The 23,498-nt window shown below is 39.6% G+C and overlaps 2 protein-coding genes across 2 annotated transcripts in view; both read right to left on the reverse strand.

The window, feature by feature from the left end:
• Positions 1-23,498, reverse strand: part of plxnb2b (plexin b2b) — a 455,012-nt gene that overhangs the window by 125,290 nt on the left and 306,224 nt on the right. The gene's annotated exons all lie outside the window — the stretch shown is intronic.
• The window catches only part of tubgcp6 (tubulin, gamma complex associated protein 6), a 37,914-nt gene continuing 15,697 nt past the window's right edge, over positions 1,282-23,498 (reverse strand). The window contains exons 14-25 of the mRNA XM_033967962.2: positions 23,014-23,129; positions 21,176-21,314; positions 20,927-21,025; positions 17,435-19,241; positions 16,137-16,289; positions 13,936-14,104; positions 12,565-12,706; positions 11,193-11,387; positions 8,099-8,231; positions 4,802-5,015; positions 4,195-4,388; positions 1,282-1,599 (exon numbers count right to left, since the gene is read on the reverse strand). Coding sequence (XP_033823853.1) covers positions 1,508-1,599; positions 4,195-4,388; positions 4,802-5,015; positions 8,099-8,231; positions 11,193-11,387; positions 12,565-12,706; positions 13,936-14,104; positions 16,137-16,289; positions 17,435-19,241; positions 20,927-21,025; positions 21,176-21,314; positions 23,014-23,129 — 3,453 coding nt within the window. The 3' untranslated portion in view covers positions 1,282-1,507. The remainder of the gene's footprint in view (positions 1,600-4,194; positions 4,389-4,801; positions 5,016-8,098; positions 8,232-11,192; positions 11,388-12,564; positions 12,707-13,935; positions 14,105-16,136; positions 16,290-17,434; positions 19,242-20,926; positions 21,026-21,175; positions 21,315-23,013; positions 23,130-23,498) is intronic.

The raw sequence follows: 23,498 nt of genomic DNA on the forward strand, positions 1-23,498 counted from the left end.
ATTTTTTGATATTAGGCGTAACTATTTCCAGTATCTGTTCTTTAAAAACCCCTTGCCCATTTTTTTCAGCTAAATTTGTCTTGCCTTTGTACAGATATATTGCATTAGCAGCTCTTGAGTTCAAAATAAGTCTGCTGTGTGCTGTCCGTATCTAATTATAAATGAGAAATACAATAAAATTCTGGTTTTCACATTTTTAAGACAGGTTTTAAGTCGGGTACAGCGCCTTATGGATTATCTAGAACCACAAAACAGAATTATGCTTATAAATTCCTAAAAATACATATATTTTGTTTTATTTTTGTGGTGACACTGCCTCTTAACTTTCTTTTATTTCACACTCCTCTAAGACCCAACAGACATCCAACTCGTTATAAAGTGAAACCCCTTTAGAGACTGGTTTTGGTACCCACATTTTTCTGTATTGCACCTTCACTTTTGTGGTCCAGAGTTGTGAAAAAGTATCTGCCCCCTTACCAATTTCTTACTTTTTCTGTCACTCCCACTCGCCATTTCAGATCGAGCAAACTTAAATATTGGACAAAGATAATTCACACGTACCGGTAAATACAAAAATGCAGTTATAAGTGCTGATTTTATTTATCCTGGGACGGTTCACCACTGTACCATGTTTTCTCTATTTGTGGATAATGGCTCTCACCGTGGTTCTCTGGAGTCCCAAAGATTTAGCAACAGCTTTGTAACCTTTTCCAGACTGAAACATGTCAATTACTTTTATCTGCTTCTGAACTTCTTTGGATCACAGTGTGACGTCTTGGGTTCAATATGGCCGACTTCACCTTGTCAGACAGGTTTTATTTACGTGATCTCTGGATTTGAAAAGTCTCGCATCAGACCTGGGTGTGGCTATGAAACTGAACCTTTCCACAATAATATGAATAATCAGTTACCTCATCATTTAACAAAGGTGGCAGTTACTTTTTCCACACAGGATCATGTAAGTTTGGATAGTATTTTCCTCTTAACAGATAAAATCATCACAGAAAAGCTGCCTTTTATGTTTAATTGGGTTATCTTTGTTTAATATTTAAATATATTTGATGATCAGAAACAGTTAAGTGTGACACATGTGCAAAAAAGTAAGAAATGAGGAAGGGGGCACAGTACTGTATCTCTTAATGTTGCCCAGCGTGTGATGTCCTGAGGCGGACACAAAAATATGGCAGCCGTTTTGTACAAAGTCGCCCAAACTGGACTGTTCCACAAAGCATTTATTAAACATGAAATCAGTTTAAAGGATATTTACATATGCTTTACATGCAGCCTCGGGGGTAGTTTGAAAATTAGCATGTCAATATGGCAACAACCTTAAAATAATCTTTATTTAAGCCACATATGTTTGAGCCTCAGTCTTTAAAACAAAACTTAAATATTTCAATTGTGCACCTCTATTTCAGACCTGTTTTTTTAACCTGCTGTGATCCACATTTATGTCCAAACTCAGTAGATGTGAAGCACAACAAACACTTGAAAATGCATAGACTTTTCAGGAGTCTTTGTAGTAGTTGTTGAAGTTGATTCGAAGGAGGAAGTCTTCCAGATGTGGTTGGTAGCCTCTGTTCACCAGCTTGGTAACCACTAAGAAGAGAAAAACTCATTAAAACAGGCATCTGAATATTAAACGTTCTGATCTCAAAAATGGGTCTTACTTAACAATATATGTGTGATTTGGCTGCTCTGACTGCCATAACCATCTGTATTTAAACAGGAAAGTCCTACAGGCATTGACAATTTCATTTTTAGAGAAGAACATGCAACACCCACACAGAAAGGCCCCAGACTGGGAACTGAACCCCAGGACCTTTTTGCTGTGAGGCAGAAGAGCTCACCACATATAACCGTGTCGTAGAACAACAACAGAGCGTAAATCAACCATGTTTTTGGTGAAGTGATGTGATGTTTTCCACTTCAGAAAACTGGGTCAGCAATGCTCATATTTACATGTTTTGTTTTTTTTCAACAAATAGAGGTAGGGAAACACAAACCCTCCTCTTCTACACAAAGAGTTTAGACCCACATCCCTGAGTTCCAACAGGAGAGATCAGCAAACATTTTATTGACCAACCAGTGAAACACAAGGTCCCGACTGTATCAAAACAAGCGTGCGGGTTTATACGAGCAGAAATGTGTGAAAGTGAAAAAGAATGAAACAGTACAGACCAAATCAATAGGTAAAGCACATAACACCGGTACTCAGAGGTAACACAAGTTGTACATATTTTGTCCTGAATGATGTTTGAGAAGATTCTGCATTAAAGGCACACTATGTAACTTTCTCTAGTGGAGGGCTTGCTGCCTGCTTGCCTCCCTGAAAAGGCTCTTGTTGTGCCTAGAATGTTTCACAGTATACTGTTAAATATGTTCATCCCCATGGAAACAAGCAGGGAGCACCACCTGGCCGATCCGTGGAGGCGTGCCCGCTCACAGTTTACCTGTTCTTTTGAGCACAGTTAAATGCCACACTGTGTAACATTCCATGTAAAGTAATTACTCCTCCATGAGGAGTGCACCTTTAAAGGGCCCACATGTCTATGTTATAATGTTTCCTCATCACAAACAGACCTGGAGCTGTGTTTTGTTTCATTCACACATGTTTAACACACAAACCTGCATATTTAGGCATATTTAGTTCTTCTCTCAAACAGACAACACTCTGTTTCACCTTGTGATGTCATACAGTAATACAGGAAGTGCTCCACTGTGTTTTTAAACTCCACACACCTTCACTAGAATCACTTGGATCATTTCAGACCTGGAACTCTCAATCTCTACTGAATTATAGATAAAAGGAGCTGTTAACATGAAAACTACCACTTCATGACATCACAACGTGGAACAGAGCATTTTGAGCTTTGGAGATGGAGACATACTAATAATAAAAAGGTTTACTGTGAGTGAAGCAAAATACAACTCACAACACTGGTTGTGTTTTGATGAGGTAACAACATTCTACCATGAATAATTAGTGTGCAGTGACTTTTATGGGCAGCACTTGGGGTGGACATCAATATTTAATTGATAACAATTTAATAATGTCACTTTTTATGCAAACAGCCTTGCAAACTAGAACATTTACTTTTACTTGCAGTAAATGCATGTATACTGAGCCATTTGGAGTGAAATCAATGACGCCTAGATCTATAGTTTTAGTTTATAGTTTATATAGTTTTTCTGTATTTGACCCTGTCTGTACAAACAGGACTGGTCAGTGGATATTTGTTTGTTCACAGATTTGTCCTCCACCTCATTTATGCAGCTGAGCCTTCAGTACTATTGTCATCTATATAATTATCATTATTCATCTAGAAACCATATGAGTGACATGTGACACAGATGTGTCAGACAGATGCACTTATAATACAGCCCCTTGTGTCACAAACGTCACCTTAAACACAGCCCTGCCTTAGAACAGCACTCACACTCACACTCACAGATGCAAATCAAAACCAACCACCTGAAGAAACCCTTCCCTGAAGCAGAGTTGCTTCATAAACACTCAGGTCACAGGCCAGACGGGGTCCCCTCCGGCCGCTGTCACACCGGTCCAGATCCTCCACTTCACACAAACTACGCTGATACTAGCTGACTGTTTGATTAAATGACTGTCCATATTACTGTATTGCTAACTAGGTAAAAGCAAGTTATTTTAGTCACTTGTGTTGAAAGTTGGAGCTGCTGTTGTCTCCTGCTGCACATAGGTATTCACTAGAAATCTCCTCAGATGTCCGATTCCTCCAGATCCCACATGGGGTTTATTCAGCGCAGTGTGAGCCTGTTCTGTATGCATGTGCAAACCTCCAAAACAGCCGGCTGTCCTCTCCAGTTGTGAAAGTGCATGCTGAGAGTGTGGCACGGCATGGCCACCAAAGCACAGGACTACAACACAAGAGCCGCCCTTGATGCAGTCTGCTCAGTGGCCAGTAGGGTGTACTAAAGGACTCTGTGACTGCAGCCACGCTTTAAACAGGCAGAAGTGAAGGGAAAATGGGATATGGATATATTTCAGAACTATTTAATTATACTTTTGACATGTGATGATTTTAGATTTTATTGGACAAGCACTGTTTGCCTTGATTGCCCTGACTGCACACCAAAGTTTAAAAATCCGTTACTTTACCACTCACTGTTGCTCCAACGAAAACCAGAACATATATAAACTTTATTTTTCTTTACCTTTGAAAAGGAAGTGCGAGTAGTACTTGAAGGTATTGTAGGACTGCTGCATAGCGATGAAACTGGGGTGCACCGCCTCCCCCTGCTGGTTGTCCCAGGGCAGTGCGATCAGCTGGGCCCTGAACTTCAATATCAGACTGAATATACTGTGGATGATATTCATGACTGGAGCGGCTTTATCTGTCAGCAAACCCCTGGAGAACCAAAGAGACGCGCCGTTTAGGAGAAAAACTTTGAACTGACTTCAAGACAAGCTGAAGAGATACAGAGACAAGTTTAATACTGACATATTCAGAGGATGAGGTTAAATGGTTCAACAGTTTGAGAAAGCTCCTGAGCTGAATCTTAATCAAGTTTTTACATGATATGCAATTGATTTTATATGATCATGTGTGACGCGACAATTGGACTGAGCAAAAAGAAGACGACTTTGGGCGCTGTGTAATCTTCTCTTTGGCAGTATTTATTCAATGTATAACTATGTATTCAAATAAATCTACTCTTAATTGGATATATTTTATTTTTTGTTACAGACCAGATTTGTATTTTTTGCTGATAGATGTCACCCTAAACCACAAGATTACTTAGGCACTGGCGCACTCCCTACCTGAAGATGGCTCTGTTGAGGTAGTCTGCGTGTGTGCGGTGAATGGCGTCTAGGTCGTTGGCGGAGGTCAGTTTGGTGATGAACTCGCTCCATGACACCTGCAGGATCTGGTTGGCGATGTATCCCTGGATCACCTTCACAAAGTGCTGCATCTCGTGTCGATACAACTGCAGCTGCCGGAACTGCACTGAGCGGCCAGCGCCCTTCACCAGAGCTACACAGAGGGAAGTGCGCTTTAGACAGAGATAGACCTGTTTTAGACCTGTTTTAGCCCTGGTTTAGCCCTGGTTTAGCCCTGGTTTAGCCCTGGTTTAGCCCTGGTTTAGCCCTTGTTTAACCCTGGTTTAACCCTGGTTTAACCCTGGCTTAGCTCTGGTTTAACCTTGGTTTAGCCCTGGTTTAGCCCTGGTTAGCCCTGGTTTAGCCCTGGTTTAGCCCTGGTTTAGCCCTGGTTTAGCCCTGGTTAAGCCCTGGTTTAGCCTTGGTTTAGCTTTGGTTTAGCCCTGGTTTAGCCCTGATTTAGCCCTGATTTAGCCCTGGTTTAGCTCTGGTTTAGCTCTGGTTTAGCTCTGGTTTAGCTCTGGTTTAGCTCTGGTTTAGCCCTGATTTAGCCCTGGTTTAGCCCTGATTTAGCCCTGGTTTAGCCTTGATTTAGCCCTGGTTTAGCCTTGGCTTAGCCTTGGTTTAGCCCTGGTTTAGCCCTGGTTTAGCTCTGGTTTAGCCCTGGTTTAGCCCTGGTTTAGTCCTGGTTTAGTCCTGGTTTAAAACTAGTTTAGTCCTGGTTTAAAACTAGTTTAGTCCTGGTTTAGTCCTGGTTAAGCCCTGGTTAAGCCCTGGTTTAGCCCTGGTTTAGCCCTGGTTTAACCTTGGTTTAGCTTTGGTTTAGCTTTGGTTTAGCCCTGGTTTAGCCCTGGTTTAGCCCTGGTTTAGCTCTGGTTTAGCTCTGGTTTATCCCTGGTTTATCGCTGATTTAGTCTTGGTTTAGCCCTGGTTTAGCCCTACTTTAGCCCTGGTTTAGCTCTGGTTTAACCCTGGTTTAGCTCTTGTTTAGCCCTGGTTTAGCCCTGGTTTAGCTCTGGTTTAGCTCTGATTTAGCCCTGATTTAGCCCTGATTTAGCCCTGATTTAGTCTTGATTTAGCCTTGGTTTAGCTCTGGTTTAGCTCTGGTTTATCCCTGGTTTATCACTGATTTATCACTGATTTAGCCCTGATTTAGCCCTGATTTAGTCTTGATTTAGTCTTGATTTAGCCTTGGTTTAGCTCTGGTTTAGCCTTGGTTTAGCCCTGGTTTAGCCCTGGTTTAGCCCTGGTTTAGCCCTGCTTTAGCCCTACTTTAGCCCTGCTTTAGCCCTACTTTAGCCCTACTTTAGCCCTGGTTTAGCCCTGGTTTAGCTCTTGTTTAACCCTGGTTTAGCCCTGGTTTAGCTCTGGTTTAGCCCTGATTTAGCCCTGACTTAGTCTTGATTTAGCCTTGGTTTAGCTCTGGTTTATCCCTGGTTTATCACTGATATAGCCCTGATTTAGCCCTGATTTAGCCCTGATTTAGCCTTGATTTAGCCCTGGTTTAGCCTTGATTTAGCCCTGGTTTAGCCCTGGTTTAGCCCCGGTTTAGCCCTGGTTTAGCCCTGGTTTAGCCCTACTTTAGCCCTGGTTTAACCCTGGTTTAGCTCTGGTTTAGCTCTGGTTTAACCCTGGTTTAGCTTTGGTTTAGCTCTGATTTAGCCCTGATTTAGCCATTTCTTGGACATTTTTTTGTAATTTTTTGGACTTAAGGTACTGGATTTTCAAACCACGAAAGGAGAAAGTATTTACATCTATCCAACTTCTTTCCTCTCAGAAACCCTTTAGCACATCGCTAGTATTCGAATGCATAATTTTTGTGGCCATTAGAGCACAGGTTTAGAACGGCCTTTTCTGACAGAAAAGTGAAACAGGATGGACCACCTTTGCACAACCAATCAGCTCCCCTCATGAACCGTCATATAATGAGGCACATGGCTCTTTTGCAGTAGACCTTTTCTAATTAGAAGAAGATGCATGCAGCAGTCACAAAATTTGAACACCATTTGTGAGAAAATGGTCGGGTAACGCAGCTTTAAGCCTGCTGTCCACTGCATGATTTTTGGATGTCACACTACAGGGGTGAAAATGTGTGCGATGGTTCTCATGATCATGGCTACAACCAAAGTTTATCTCAGCAAATATCATGTGCGGCAGGCTTGGAATTACATAAAAGTGGTCAAATGTTTTCCCGTTCGTGGCTGGGGCTCTGCTTTTACTTTGATTGATCATAGACACAGTGAGAGGAGGGCTCACTCTGTGATCAAGACTCCAAATAGAAAACCCTTAATATTTGTATGTTTAGTCCCAATTTGCTCTGCTGGAAGAATTTTTTTATTCAGTACTCAGCCAAGTTTTGTTCTTTTTCCACAAACACTCATTATAGCCCACTCAGGTTTGTATTTGTGTAAGTGTTGCTTGATATTACAGCATATACATTCCCCATATGATTTTTATTATTCTGCAAATGCAACTCCTCCACACATGTTTGACTTTTCCCTGGAGGACAAATCAAGTTTCATGCAGTGAACGTGAGCGAGCCACTGGTTTATAAAGCAATTCTGTGCAGGTTTTTTGCCTCTATTGACTTAATTGAAGTTCAGCACGTATTAAATATTCATCAGTGTTTTCCCAGGTAGTCGGTAAAATTAGTTCCTTTACACTGAAGCTCATGTCCCACGGGTAATTCACATGCATTTATGTTGTGTATTCCACTCACGAATTCTTAGATCAATAATGCCCTCACCACAGGCAACGGAGTACTTTACTACAAATGGTTTGAATAAATATTGTATAAATGTGTTATTCAAGAACTGGATGTCATAATTTCAGATGCAGAGGGGGGGTTTATATAACCATGAGCGATTTACTGTTTTTGAAAGAAATAACTAATCTGAAAATCCACCTTATGTGAGCCTTGTGTTTGTTTGGAGATTAGGTTCACAAATCTGCCATATTGAACTTGTGGACATGCACTTTGACCTGGGAATTTACCTGCATTTTTCCGGAACAGGGTCATGTGTGGACAAAGCCACAACTGATTTCCCTGCATTTTTGATCTGGTAAATTACTGGGAATATATATCATACACACGATTACTAATGAAACAAGCTTGAATGAAGGTAAACACAACTACAGATACAACATTGTTTCCTCATCAAAATCGTAACATTGTTGTTGTAACAACAAATAAAAAAAATCAAGTGACTCTAGTCAAATCCAGTGCTTTATAATGACCTGTGCGTTTGAGGTGGAACCAGACGTCGCGCAGACTCCAGACCATGTGTTTGAGCTGCAGCAGGAACGAGAAGAGACGGTTGTATTTGTTCATGCAGCTGTCTGTGATGATGATGTTCAGAGGCCAGTCCACCTGGAACAAAAGGAGGGGATGGATTTGTAGCGATTTAGAATTTTAGTTTTTTAATTGAGAGGTTTATAGCCAATCCTTAGTAAAAGCATGTGGCTTATGATAACAATATCTAAATCCATTATTATTTGTTGTTAATTAAATATAAAAAAAAAAATATCACTGATGTCGGGCAAGTCCCACCAGGAGGAGACCCCAGGGAAGACCTAGGACACACTGGAGGGACTAGTTCTCTCAGCAGTTCATGCCTTGGGAATCCCCTGGAAGAGCTGGAGGAAGTGTCTGTGCAAAGGGAAGTCCACCATCCAGCCCCAGATAAAGTGGAAGAAAAAGGATTGCAGGCAGTAGAGATTGTTCTCCAAAAGGATCTTGTTCTATTCCCTACCTATAACTTAATGCATGTGTTTATATTGCGGTCTATTGCTTTAAACAATTGCAAATATTTGTCAAAAATTCAGTTAAATTTTAATTTCTAAATCATTCAGCTATTATACCAGAGACTAGTGTTGTCACAATATGAAAATTCTGAACTACATATTGTTACCGAGTAATAGACTTGATACCGATTTCAATACCACAATGGTATATATATATATATTTTTTTAGACAATAGAACATTCTTTGTTACATAATGAGTCTTATATTAGTACTGATAAAGCCCAGGATAAATCTAAAAATTTTAAAGAAAGATTTCGTGATTTTCTTGTTATTCAAATGAGCATCTAGTTTCTATGCTAGCATCTGTTTTTTGATGCTTTTGACAACACTACCAGATGATTTTGATAAATGTTGGGACGTTGGCATTTTTCCATGAACAGACTGGAGATAAACTGTTTAAAAAGACAGATAGAAATTTCGCAGTAAAGTCAGAAGTCAAAAGAATGAAATTTGAGTGAATAACTGAGGAGCGTGACTAGAGCTAAAGGCGTTATGAGTGGCATCCATCACCGCAGAGAAACAGCGTCGTCCCGTAGAACCGGCTCCGATCCATCTGCGGCTCAGTCACTTAAGCGTCTGATAAGCTAAATACTCTAGAGCACTAACACGCCGAGTTAAAGCTGCCACTCACAGGGAAATGCACAGGGAGAGCTCATCACATTACATTAACAATAGCTGCTCACACCTCCTCACCTTTGGGATGTACAGGAAGACACATGTGAGATACAGTTCAATCTGTCACCAACTCGCTGAAATAAATCACCTGTTTACAGTTGTCCCTCACTATATCGTGGTTCATCCTTTGCAGCCTCTCTGTTTCATGGATTTTACCAGTGGAATTCTACACGCTTTTTTACAGTGTATGAACGTGCATTGTGCTCTGCGTCCTGACCGGCCAAGGCACTGCAGACCACCGTTAATCCATCTCCTCCGTTCTGCGTCTCCCGCACAGCACAGAATGTGAGGGAGCCAAGTTTAATTCAAATATAATAATGTTGCAAATTTACAGTGTTGATATTTTGTTATAAATGCTGTTTTATGCTTACAAGAATAATTTCATATTGAAAGATTTGATTTTTGATTTATATAAATAATCTATATTTATTTTATTGCATCAATGTTGACGTTAAAATATCTTAGAACTGTTATTATTTAAGTTTTACGTAAATATGTTACTCTCACTTTAAGAGTGATAGCGTGCATGAGGAAAAGAGCACACGCCTGGGAAACTGAGTTGAGGCAGCACATAAAGACGGAGCCAAATAGTTTTCTTACTGTGGTATTGTTTATTTTTGAGAATGACTTGGTTTGATTATTTCTGTTAAAAAGGATTTTGGAAAGCTGTGAATTAAAATTTTGTAACTCTCTGTTTGCATCGGAGTCCAGTGGAAGTTATTTTCTCTTCAATAAAAATACACAACACCAATGGACAACACAAAACCAGGCCGCAGCCCGCACAGAATGTGTTCAGACAAATTTATATAAATGTTGGATCGACACTACAGGACGAAGAGGCACGGTCAGAGGAACTGTGAAATATATGTGAGTCACTATTAATTAATTAAACAAGAGAGAAATGTGAGAAAATGTGGTGCCTGTGTGAGAAAAAAAGTGTATTAAGAGTGTGGTGAGAGGTTTTACAGCTGCATAACATTTAGAATAACATAAAAATAAAGCTGTCTACTTCATGGATTTCACCTATTGCGGGTTATTTTTAGAACATAACCCCCGCGATAAACTACTGTGTTTATTTTTCTTATGCAATTAGGTAAAACTGTGGCAAAGACAGGGTGCGCAGAGACACTAATCAAAGCATATTTAAGTGACAAATTAATAAGTGAGGGCTTTCAGCATTTTTATGGTGTTTTTGTGAGTCATGGTAAAATAACACAAAGATGCACAAAGACAAGTCCCCCACTTAAAACTTATGGTGTGATATGTTTTGTGTTTTGCCATATTGATAATTACGTTGGCCAACAATGACATATCCATATTTGTGTGATGTATTGTGCATCGTGACCTAAACACACAAATATCAAGTATCTTTACATCCCTGTTACTACAAGGTGAGGCGACGTGCTGGACATGTTGTAAGGCTGTAAGATACATCACAATCAAATCGAGATCAGACTGTAATTAGCAAATTAACAATTATAAAAGTGCATAGGTTACAATTTCCTCATCAAAAACACGACTATCCCATTTCTCTACAAACATGTCTGTGATTTTGGTATTAGTTCAGCAGTATATTTTTAAGTCGCTCTGAAATGTTACTGCATCATGAACCTAATTTTTTTTTCTCCAATGTTTTTCAGCATGCTAACTGCACACTTCTTCATTGGACATTATAACACTTACAGAAGTATTTTGAGCTGCTTATAGAGTACATCTGAACTGGGGCAAGACACATTTAGCTCAAATACATGAGAAAAAAAATCAGCACAGACTCTTCAAAACATAAATCACACCTGCAAAGCTTCTCATAAAAATTGCAATTAGATCATTTCCAAAGTTGTTGAATCCTACCTTGTAGCGCAGCTCTAAACAGTTGAGTGAGTCAGGGGCATGGGGGTGAAATGTCTCGGGGAGGTAGCGGAGGGCAAAAGTGAAGTTTCGGGCCAGAGGGGTGTCGCCATGGAGACTGTACTGAAGAGCTTTGTTCAAGATGGAGTTCAGCACCAGAGGAGTGAGGAGTTCACCGGGCGTCTGACCACTGCCCATCTGTGAAGAAACGAGCAACATATGTTTATTAGAACTAAAACTGAAAATAGGAACGCAACACTTTCGACGTATTGTGCTTGTGTCTGCTATATACTAATAATATATACACCCCTGGATCATTATGTTAGAATTTGGACATTTTAGATCACAATATTCATCTAAAACGGTATTAAAAAAAAGACAAGTTCAGTGACTTCCGTGTTAGAAACTGCTGTGCCCAATGGGAGCTGACGTCGCAGTAAACGTCATCACAACAAAGAGCCGTACAGCTGTCGGCGTCTCTGATGGATAGCTGCACACATTAGCGAGTAGTGGGTTTTTTCTCATCTGTACCAAAATAATTACATGACACTGCCGAATCCTACGCATATCATCAATTGAGGAAATAAAACTGGAGAAGGAAGTAAGTACAGATCAGTGGGCGTATGCCAGCGGCGGTGAGAGCGGGGGTTGGTGGACAATATGGCATCTTGAAAATAAGATTGCTCAAACATGCACGAATCACTCCAAATACAAGTTTGAGAGTGTAAATGAGAAGGGGAAACAACTATAAAATGGTTAAAAGCTCTGAAAAGTACATTTTGCATAATAGGTCTGCTTTAGGTTTATGGAAAACTTTATGGTAATTTCACTATTGGAACCAAACATGTGGATGGGGCCTATTGAGTTCCATAACACCACTACTGCTACAAAAAGGACTGTCTAATTTGATGTAATTACTCAATCACAGGTATATAAAGGTTTAAAGACTATAGTTATTTCATATGGCATCACTACTTACTAGAATCTCTATAATTTAAAACTGAGCTGGAGGACAGGACAGAAATCTACTGCTGAATCAGCTGTTTAAGTGTCTGTATTACAGATGTTTTAACCTGGATTAGGGTTAATATCTCTGTAATCACAGGGCCTATCCACATGAAACTGGCAGTTCATTTTCACCATTTTTTTTCAAATTATTATGATTTGCTTGTTGCAGTGGAAACAACTTTAGCCAATAAAATTATTTGGAGCCAATCTCTAACCAATAATGACAAGGTTCAACATCTGTGGGTGATATATTTGGTTTGGTTGTGAAATGCATCTTGATTTTTTCTGAATCTAATTGCAATCACATTACATACAGAAGGAAAAAAAAAAGTTTTGGGAGCAGAGAAATGAGTTCTGAAAGTGCCACCTTCTCAAAGAGCAGATCGCTGAGGGACTGAGCGAACTCTCCGTCCTCCATCAGAAGAAAGTGACGCAGCGCCTCAAAGTGCCTCTCCACTCCCAGCTCCACAAAGAAGAAGTCCACCACCGCCTTGTTCACCAGGGACACACTGCACACAAATCAAGTGTAAAGTGAACAAAAACGTACAAATGCTATGAAAAAAATGCGGTGTATTGACTTTTTATCCTTCATTGACATAATTTGAGTGGAAAGAGGGGTAGGAGAGGTTTTAATCCAGTTTTGAGAAAGTATTGAGTAAGATTGTTTTGAGAAATGAAAGAATCTATTTGGGTTGTTATGTGAACTGCACCTTTGCGGTTGAATAATGACACCACTTTCTGAATAGTTTTACTTTTGCTTATTTATGTCAGTTTTTGTTTCATGTGGATAACCCCAGTCAGTACTTACAGTTAAACAGCAAATTCCACCACTGAATTCTGGCGTCATCCAGCTCAATCTTAAAAAATAGGGATTCTACAAAGTTGCACTGTCATGTGAACGCAACCTATTATTTACAAATATTTTCTTAAAAATAGTGGTATATCCCAAGTATATGTAGTAGTAGATCCCCCAGTATTGCACCTGTAATTCTCTGCCACAGTAAATAACAAGAAAGAAATAAAGAAGTGTGAAGACAGCAAACAGTTTATTTTTGTTTGAAAAGAAATGGAAAAGCTGTTCCTGTGTTCACAAAAGCCACAGTGCACAGTGAGCGAGACATAGGACTGAAACACCCTCCCAGAGTCCTGATGGGGTTATTTTAAAGAAAACACTCTACAAATGTTGAAAGCAATAGGAATTTAAATGATTTGTGCTCTGTACATTAGAGGCTGAAGTGTGGCTGAAGTGGCAGAAAAGTGACAGGGGATCCGTGAAAGCCTGACACCGCCATTTTCTCTTAAAAGCCACATTTACTTGTGGATGGGACTTTGGTAAACACTGCAGCGTGAAGGAGCACATTTCTAATACCTTTCTAAAACTTATATTGGAGCTACAGACACTCACGGCTAGAATGTGAATGAGAACCCATGCAGTTTGTTCTATTGTCCACCACAAACATTAGTTTATATTAAATGTTTTTCCAAACATTCAGATTTATAGCCAGGACATTGTGTTGTATGTGAAGAAAACAATTGTACAGAATTATCATTATATAAACTTCAGCCTTACAATTTGCTAACTGAGTGTGTATGTGTGTATATCACGTCATATCATATCATATCATATTATATAATATGTACAACCCATGCCTCTTTGTTAAGTTTTGTCAAAGCGTGGTTGTGGCTGGCGAGGTAACCTTTAAACACTGAACATGAACCCCACACTGCCCTGACTCACTGTGTGATGAGTGGAGCTGTGACCGAGTGTTTGATGAGCACAGGCAGAGACACCATCTCACTGAGCTGCACCGAGGACGAGTCTGGGGCCGTGTCCAGAGCCTGGGCCGTGTGCAGACCCCGGGGGCCCCGCGTGATGGGCTTCAGCAGCTGACACTCTGGAGACGAGGCTGTACAGAGACAGGACAGGACACAGGTGAGAGCGATGAAGGAGGGAACAGCAGAGAAACAGCGAGGACAGAGGGCTATTGATACTTTGCAGTAACATCACACTGGGGAGACTGCATGTATGTCTGTGAGAAATGTTCAGCAGTTACTATGGTGATACATTGCACACCTCAGCAAACAAAGGCTGATAAAGTTTTTAGATTTTCTGAAAACTCAAAAAAAATACAAAATGGATTTAAACAACACATTTTCAGGAGCCTGTGATCAGTATGAGCAGTGGTCCACTCATGGGCCTGTTTGACAAAAAAGGTAAGTGTGACTAACTGAAAGACTGTTGGCTAATGCTAGCTAGCTTCTGACTGTAATGTTATTCGAGAGGTATTTGTGCAACAGCACAAATCAGCTCACCTGTTGCAGTTCTTTATGGGAATTAAAGTTCATTAGGTTAAGTTTAATTTGAGTAACAGAGCTTCAGACACAGCAGTGCCTCCAGTTAGCGTCAGACCCCCAGGGAATGTTGATGACACCAGCTGCAAAGTATCAATAGGGCTCAAAAGAGTATGACATGAGTGGTCATTACTAGAAATGGTGTATGTAAATATGTGTGGTACTGTAGGACAGACCCTTTCTAATCTCAGACCATGTCTTAATTTCCTACATTTACACCACTCCTAGACAAATGAGGGAGTACACAGTCTTATTAAACAAACATTTTGATGTATGAAATGACCTAATTCTATATTTAGAAGTACAGATAAACATCACTGTACTGATGATTGTTTTTGGCCCTGTGCTTCAAATGCACTCCTTGGTGGAAAACATTTGAACGTGCCTGATTTAACATGTGTAATATATTTAGTTACATCTAAATTTTTTAAAAAGAATCAAATTTGATGAACCAAGGGAACATTTAATATCTTTGCTCTTATTTGTCAAGCATGCCAACATTAAGAAGAAGGCTCTGTATTTAATCTTAAGATAATTGATTTCATTTGGAGTAATGGCCTTGCAGCTGTGTTTACATTGCACATTAAATTAATGTCTGTTAATGACACGATGCTTAAATGCTGTAAAGACTAATAACCCGCTATTATAAATAATCTCACTGCATAAATTACCACAAACTTGAGCACCGCTTGGTCCTCTACAAAGAGTTTAATTTAAGCAACAGCTGGGGCTTGTTTTAGCTTTACCCCAGTTTCTAAAAACATCAGTGGGTCACAGCAGCACAGTACACACTCTTAACTGACCTATATTCAAGACGGGGAATTAATCTAGACATCGCAGTGTTTCCTTTTTAATAGAGTGTAATTTTAGTTTAGCGCTGGGTTTTAAATGACATCCGTTAACTGTGACATCTGACATAAATTAGGGCAGAACATATGGAAAAATATCAAATTATAATATGTTCAACTAGTATAGGCTTAAAGTCCACATTGTAAACATGCAGTAACATTTCAGACAAAACAGAAATATGAACTGATAAACTAAGACAAGAATCCCATGCATTTCAGAGCATGTTTGTAGAGATCTAAACTACAGGGTTAGCTAGTTTTATATAGCTATAAAGTCCATGGAAACACAATATTTTGTTGTTCACAGAGGATACAAGTTAAATAGTTGCAGAGATTTCTGAGCATTCAAATTGCATTTTCAATACAACAGAAATGTATCTTGAAACCGTAAAATGCAGTATAATTATGTAGGCCACTTTACTGCTAGTGTACTAAAAGTGGTTCTATTGAAAAATTCATTATAACGCAATGGTTGTTTTGATGATCTTAAAAAATGATAATATCTGGTATATAGTCTATAAAAATATTTAAAAAGGCAGAGCTGTTAAAACTAACTTGCGAACTGATCTTTTAAATGAGTCTAATGTCATATTTCTGCTTTTTTTACAACAAAGAAAATATTTTGAAATGTTTTGGCATATTTCTGATAGACTCTATTTATATCGTCACAAGGTCAAAAGGTCAATATCCCCCACCACTACTGTCTACTTATAGTGAAATGAACAAGATGTATACAAACCCATAGCGTTGTAGGAGTCTTCGTAATGCTCCACCTGGTACTGGGAGGACAGGGCAGAGAGGTACTGCTGCTCGGACATTTCTCGGGGGGATAGAGCCCACCCCGATGCCCCCCATCCAGCCACCTGCTCCCCTCCGCAACCAGACAGAGACACTGAGGAGCAGATGGGACCATTATGTACAGAGAAATTATATGCTGAGAAATGCAGAAACTATTTGCACAACACTGTCTTGCGCTAACGCAGTACATATGACATTGTAATCAGTTTAAGGGGACATTTCTGTGCATGCAAAAATTACAGTTACTTTGCACATTGACCACGTTCCAATGTTTCTTCACCAATTCCAACTGCACGATGTCGTCAGGTGCTAATCAATAAATCTCATCCATGTTTATTAAGTAAAGGCACACTCCACCTAGCAGCTATTGTTTTTGACCTCATTTAAACTGCATCATTCCTCAGTAAATCATCTGCTGGATTTTTTATCATACACAAAAAAGAGGTTTTAGATAAAGGGGGTCAAAACTATGGCCCCCAGGGATCTCGATGAAGCGGCCCCCATTACCTTAATGAATGTGTTTTCCAGTAAGTTTAAACTTATTTATCATCATAACCTAAATAACAAACATTTAGGTGTGAAACTTGTATTAAAGCTTCAGACCTGAATAATGATGTGGTGGCCTCTGAAAATTAGACCACTTTGATGATGAACTGTTTTGACCAGCAGTTTGTGTGGCCCTGTGCAACTCAAAAAGCAGCTCTCATAAAAAGGTTTGGACACATTCTGGTTTAAATAATTAAGTATTTTTTTTAGTTATTTTTCAAACAGCTTCAGTTTTTCCTGTTTATTTTGCAACATTTTGAAAACTTTTTCCCATTTAAAAGATATAATTGTGTCAAAAACATTTAACCGTGAATTGTATAAACATCTAAATAATGTACTAATAATCTAGCATAATATAGTGTAACCAGAGCATAATCTTGCTAAGTGACGGTCACTGTTGCCGGTCATCTTAGTCTAGCCTAGGTTCCCTCTCACATATACATTATTTACGTATTTGATACAATGAGTGGTTAAATAGATGCTTTTGAAAGGTAACTGTCTCCTGTTTGATGAATAAGAAACAAAAACAAAGCTAGAAATCAACTGTGAAGGTTCAAATTTCCTAATAATAAATGTTTTTATGTTGCCAAACGAAAGGTGTCCAAAGTAGTTTAAAAAGCCAGAAATGCATAATATAGGACCTTTAAAATTTAGTTAACTGCAAGCATTATTAACTGGAGAATAGACAGTTACCTTCAGTTTCTTTGTCCCTGGTTGCTTGGTCATCTCCTCTCTCTTTGCTTTTCACAACGCAGCCAACTCCAAGAGAAGAGTCCGAGGAGTGTCCGAAGATGTTGCGTTGAAGTGGACTCTGGACTGGCTCCGACTTGGACACAACACAACCAATGCCTAAACTGGAGTCTGAGGAATGTCCAAATGCGCTGCCAGGTAAGGGAGATTTTATGGGTTCAGCTCCGGCTACTACACACCCTGTTCCTAACGTCGAATTGGAAGAATGTCCAAAATGGCTTCCTGGTAGCGGGGATTGCATTGTTTCTGGTTGGGAAACTACACAACCAACGCCCAAACTGGAGTCTGATGAGTGGCCGTGAGCGCTGCCAGGTAAGGGGGATTTTTTGGGTTCAACTCCTGCTACTACGCACCCAGTTCCTAAAGTCGAATCTGAGGAATGTCCAAAATTACTTCCAGGTAGAGGGGATAAAGTCAGTTCACTTCCCAACATCGTGCATCCCGGTTGGAGCGTGCTATCTGAAGCATGTCCATGCTTGCTCCATCTTGGTCTAGCTTGTGTTACATCAGACAGAAACTCACCAATTTTGAGATTAGCATCGGAGGAGTGACCGTGGACGTTAGCTGTAGGAAGAGGTGCGACAAAATCTGAAACATTTTCACCGATTTTGATATGCGAATCAGAGGAATGTCCGTGGATGTTTGGAGATGGCAATGAAGCGGCTACGTCCGAAATGAGCTCACCGATTTTGAGGTGGGCGTTTGAAGCGTGTCCATGAATGTTTTGCAACGGAAAGGGCGCAACAAAATCTGAAATATTTTCTCCGATTTTGATATGCGAATCTGATGAATGCCCGTGAATATTTTGGGAAGGTAGATATGGTGCAACGTCTGAAACAAAATCTCCTAATTTGATATTGGAATCTGAGGGGTGATCAAGAATGTTTGCAGATGGGAGTGTCACCGTTATGTCTGAAACGTTTTCACCTATTTTAATTTGTGAACCGGAAGCACTTGAGGAAGGCATTATGTCATCTACGTGGGAAGGAATCTCCAAAATTGTACTATTTGAACAGGAATTTTGACTTTCAGATACGTTTTCGGATTCCTCCTTCTGGCTTGTGTCTTTTGAATCATCAATTTTAATCGTTTCTTCTTGAGTATTGGTAAAAGTTGGTGCTAGTTTTGGTTCTACTGTTAATGTTAATTCAGATGCTACAGCGCCATCTTCTTGCTTTGCTTCTGATACTGACACATTTAAGTCTATCAAATCGTGTGATGTATGCCCAGAAATCTTGCTTTTTGGAGAATCTTGACTTTCCTGTGGTGTAAAATGACCAAGGGGGAAAATAGATTTTGTAGCTTGCCCAAACAGACTAGCTTTAGGGCGAATTTCTTGCATTGATGATACATTCTCTCCAATAGGAATATGCGAAAAGGATGGATGGGATTTGTCAGGTCTTGGTTCAGTTGCTGGTCCAGATTTGGGTTGGATATGGCTGGTCATACCTTCGAGTGGACTAAAGGGGGCGCTGAAGTCATAGTCCACCAATGGGAAGGTAGGGCATGTTTGTGGTAAGTCGGAGCCAATATCCTGTAAAGCGGAGTCCACCTCAGCACTGTCAGGATTTGGAGGTTTAGGAAGAAAGTCGTTTATATCAATGCTTTCAGAAATAAGGTTTGGGTCTATGGGAGGTGTTGTGGTGTCTGGAGGGGATGGCATTTCTGTTTGTGGGGTTGGGGCAGATTCTTGGGTTTCTTCATGCTGTTTTTCATGTTGTTCTTCAAGATGGACCCCATTTGGAAATTCCTAAAATGGAACAAAAAAATATACATGATAACATTTTGCAGTGAGTGGCACATAATTGTACAGCAGTTTTAGTTCTGTGCATAATGGAACTCACATAGTAAAATCACAACTGGCGTTAATGAAACTACTGCACATCACATTGTATTTGTAAAGCTGTAGTGTATTGTTTTGTATCATGCTTTTGTTTATTTATGGAGAACTGTCTGTGTAATCCCTCAATCACCCAGGTCGGATCCATAGTAAAAGCCAAAAGAAAAATCTGTCAACTGGACAAAAAGTTGTGGGAGTGAAGACGTTTGGCTGCTCATCCAAGGCACTTCTTCAGTTCTGGTCAGATTGGTGGTGGACACTGCCTTATATCTATTTGAAGGGAGGAGATAACTACACTGAAACTGAAAACAGCAACTGTTTACAATTTCTATAAGTAGGCTAGGTCTGTTGAGCTACACTAAGTTTGCACTTCCTGACTCATACTACTACTGACAGCATGTTCATTCAGCTCTTAATGGGTGCTTTCCCCTCTCCCCTCTCAAACCATTTCTCTCATAGCTCTCGCAATGGTGTGGGGTGTGTAGGTTTGACACCTACAAACACTTTAAAACAGGAACTGGTTCACCCAAAGGACAAAACACCGAGGCATGAACAACTCCATTCAGTATCGTGAAGAGTGCAGTGAGCATTACACTGGAGAAACAAAACAGCCACTTCACAAGAGAATGTATCAACATTGTTGTGAGAGCTCCTCTGGACCCCAGTCCCCCGTACATCTCCATCTCAAAGACACAAACCACTCCTTTGAAGATAGTGAGGCACAGAAATGGTTTGAGAGCGGAGTTAAAGAAGCATTTTTTGTTAGGAAAGACAATACAGGAATGGGGGCCTGAGACATCACCTTTCTCCCATCTATAACTCCATCCTCAGACCTAAAGCAAACAAAGGAAACAACGAGAACAATAAAGCTAGCCAGGATGCCAATAGGTGTGAAAGGACCCATTAAGAGCTGAATGAATATGCTAAGTATGAGTCAGGCACAGTGCACACTTACTGTAGCTCAATAGACCTAGCCTACAAACAGAAACTGTAAACAATAGCTGTTTTCAGTTTCAGTGTAGTTAGCTCCTCCCTTCAAATAGATATAAGGCAGTGTCCACCAGCAATCTGACCAGAACTGAAGAAGCGACTTGGATGAGCAGCCAAACATCTTCACTCCCACAACTTTTTGTCCAATTGACAGATTATACTTTTGGCTTTTACTGTTTATAGAGAATTGTCGTGTGGGAGCATCAGAGACTTTTGAGCAAAACACTGGAATATTTTTACAGCAAACTATAATCACATTTTGACTAAATCTGCAATCTAATATAAATAGCAGCTAACTACACTAAAACTGAAAACAGCTATTGTTTACAGTTTCTGTTTGGTGTAAATACGTTTCTGTGCCCAAAAAGTGGCTGATTGGAGAATCAGATCAATATTGGGACGCCTGGAATTGATATCCAGTCAGTTTCAATTTTGCAATTTAGCAATCCTTTAAATTTCTTTAGAGAACTAGAAGGGTGAGTTACAAATTTAGTTAAACATTACAACACAATAATGATTTTAAAAACAATTACCGGTACATAAAAGATAAATGTGACTGCACTGACAAGAAAGTTTTTGAATTGTTGAACACTTTTCCTTCTTACTTGTGCTGGTTGGGTTGTGGCTGGTTGAGCTGACGGTAAAGGTGGGAACAGATCTATGGGAGGTCTCCCTTGGCCCCGAGGATATTTCTTCAGTAAGGCCTAAACACACATTAGAAAATTGTATTTAGAAAGTTTTTGTATGTTGACACTAGTCTAGTTTACACCACATTTTAATTGTGTTCACATGAAATAAATTATAGCTAGCAGAGATAGAAATGACCCAACTATGTCCACATATAACTTTTTAACCTCGATCTGTTGCTCGTCTTGTGCTAAAAACTGATTGCGTGCTTCGTGGAGCCTCATCCTCTGCACCCGCCACAGTGCCCTCCTCTCCCTCAGTGCTGCCTCCTCTGACAGACGGCTGTACTGCGCAATCAGCTCCTTCCTGCAATCCAAGAGACACAAATACATCGAACTGGAATCAAGGTTTACAGCTACAAGTGAGTTATACATTGTTAAATGTCAAAATGCATCTACTAGCAGATTTGAGTAAATTATACTAGCGCTAGTTTTGAGTTCTTATTTGCTGCCCATATTACTTTTAATATTTACACTTCAACATCATCATCGCCTGTCCACAGACCTGACATGTAACTTGGCTTTTTCCTTGTCCCCATAGTGAGTGACAAGTTTAATTAAATATTATAGAGCATTCCAGGTAATGAATGAAAACTCAGTAGACACAAGAAGTGACGGACCCCTCATCAGAAAAGTTACAGAGTGCACCTTTATATGAATCTAAAGTAATGTCACCTTGAAGAGATTCAGAACCTAAACAGCATATCAACAATCTAGATTCAAACATTTTTTACCAACTTTCAGAGTACCAGCTGTGCACCTAATTTGTTTTGATTAATTAACACTTAAACTAAACAACATCAGTGTAATATATGGCAGGAAGCCTATCAGTGTGAACACAAACCTGCAGTTGTCAAAATGGCTTGTAGCTGTGTTATTTCTCACATAGAGCAACTGTGACTAATTGTTCTATATTTGCTTTAAAGACAGCATATAGCACTTTTTTTCCTGGTACTAAGTACCAAACTAACTCTCACATATATAGAGCTTTATTTTACATTTTGTTCATTGTAATGAGCAATAATGGTCAAATAAGACTTAATAGTAATAATAGAAAAACATATATCAAATTCTTTAAGAGCGGCAGAAACCCACTTCTTCATAGTGACCTTTCACTGTAACAAGCAGTAGATTTTTGTTTTTAGTTTAGAAAAATTGCTCACCAACATTATTGAACACTACATGTGGAATAGGCACGGGACAAAATTGAAATTTGGTGTCACATGTCATGGCCATAATAATTGCAATTAACAATTATATCGCGATAATTATTAAAGTTGGTGACAGTTTAAAAATGTTATGGATCTGAATAATTCTAATTTTAATAATATGAATAAATTCCATATTTATACAGCTGCTACAGCAGTACTGTACTTTATTATAAGTGAAAAGAACAATGATCTAGAAGAGATCATCATCAAGTAGGGTTTTTCTGTCCATTCCGGTGATAAAATGGACAATATCTTTGAGGGACATTTTATGTAATCGTGATAATCGCCGACAAATGGTAATTGGCTATCCTTTTTAACACAATAAATGATATTATTGTTTACAGCCCCATCCCTAATATGGAATAGAGATATACTGATATATCGGGCAGATTTTTGCACTTTTTAGTATATTGCCTATCGGCCTTGGAGCTCTAACATAGGGCAGTATATTGTTTCAGGTGACCATGTGACTAAAAGACACCTTTCATTTGAACACTTTAATTTGAAGAGGGCACTGCTCAAAATGTGAATAAACTGCTCTGATGGGTTTGTAATGAAATGTTGTGAATAAGTTTGTTGCCACTTCATCATACAATTCAAGTAGAAATACTCTATAGTCGGTCCTTGGCTTTTCTAGAATCAGCATCAACCAGAAAAAAAACTTGGTCGATCTCTAATGCGGAATCTATATTTTGTGAAGAACCGCAAGTAAGATGAGCGCCGTGGGCAGGGACACAGGTACACAAGCCTTTCTGTATTTTCTCAAGTCTCAATAAATGTTCAGATGTTGTGTACCTGGCCTGTTGCTCCAGTTGCTCCTCTAGGGCCTGTAGTCTCTTCTCTCGGTCTCTCAGCTCTCGAGCAAAACTGAAATCATCCTCCTCCTGCCTCTTCTTAGCTGCAATACACCACTAGAAACCAGGCACACAAAATTATAAACTGTTTATATTCTGTGGTTACAAAACATTTATAGCAACACAAAGAATCAAACTATAACAGTTTATCATTTCAGAAAAAATGTAATGTTATTTTGATGGCACCAAGTTTTTTGTGTGGAAATATTGCACTTTACATATATTTAGTACATGCACAGAAATGCTGAAATTTGAAAATGCTGCTGTAAGCTATTATTGTAGCTAAAGCTGCCCTGGGGTTGACTGACTGAAGCGAGGCTGCCAATCTGAGCCAGTCCCCCTTCGATCACCACCAATCACTCACAAACTACATTCATACTAGTAGTATGAATGGGTGAAGTGTGGGTGGGTGAAGTCTGCCCTAGA

Source organism: Periophthalmus magnuspinnatus, chromosome 6 (assembly GCF_009829125.3).
Source record: "Periophthalmus magnuspinnatus isolate fPerMag1 chromosome 6, fPerMag1.2.pri, whole genome shotgun sequence".
Taxonomy (NCBI): domain Eukaryota; kingdom Metazoa; phylum Chordata; class Actinopteri; order Gobiiformes; family Gobiidae; genus Periophthalmus; species Periophthalmus magnuspinnatus.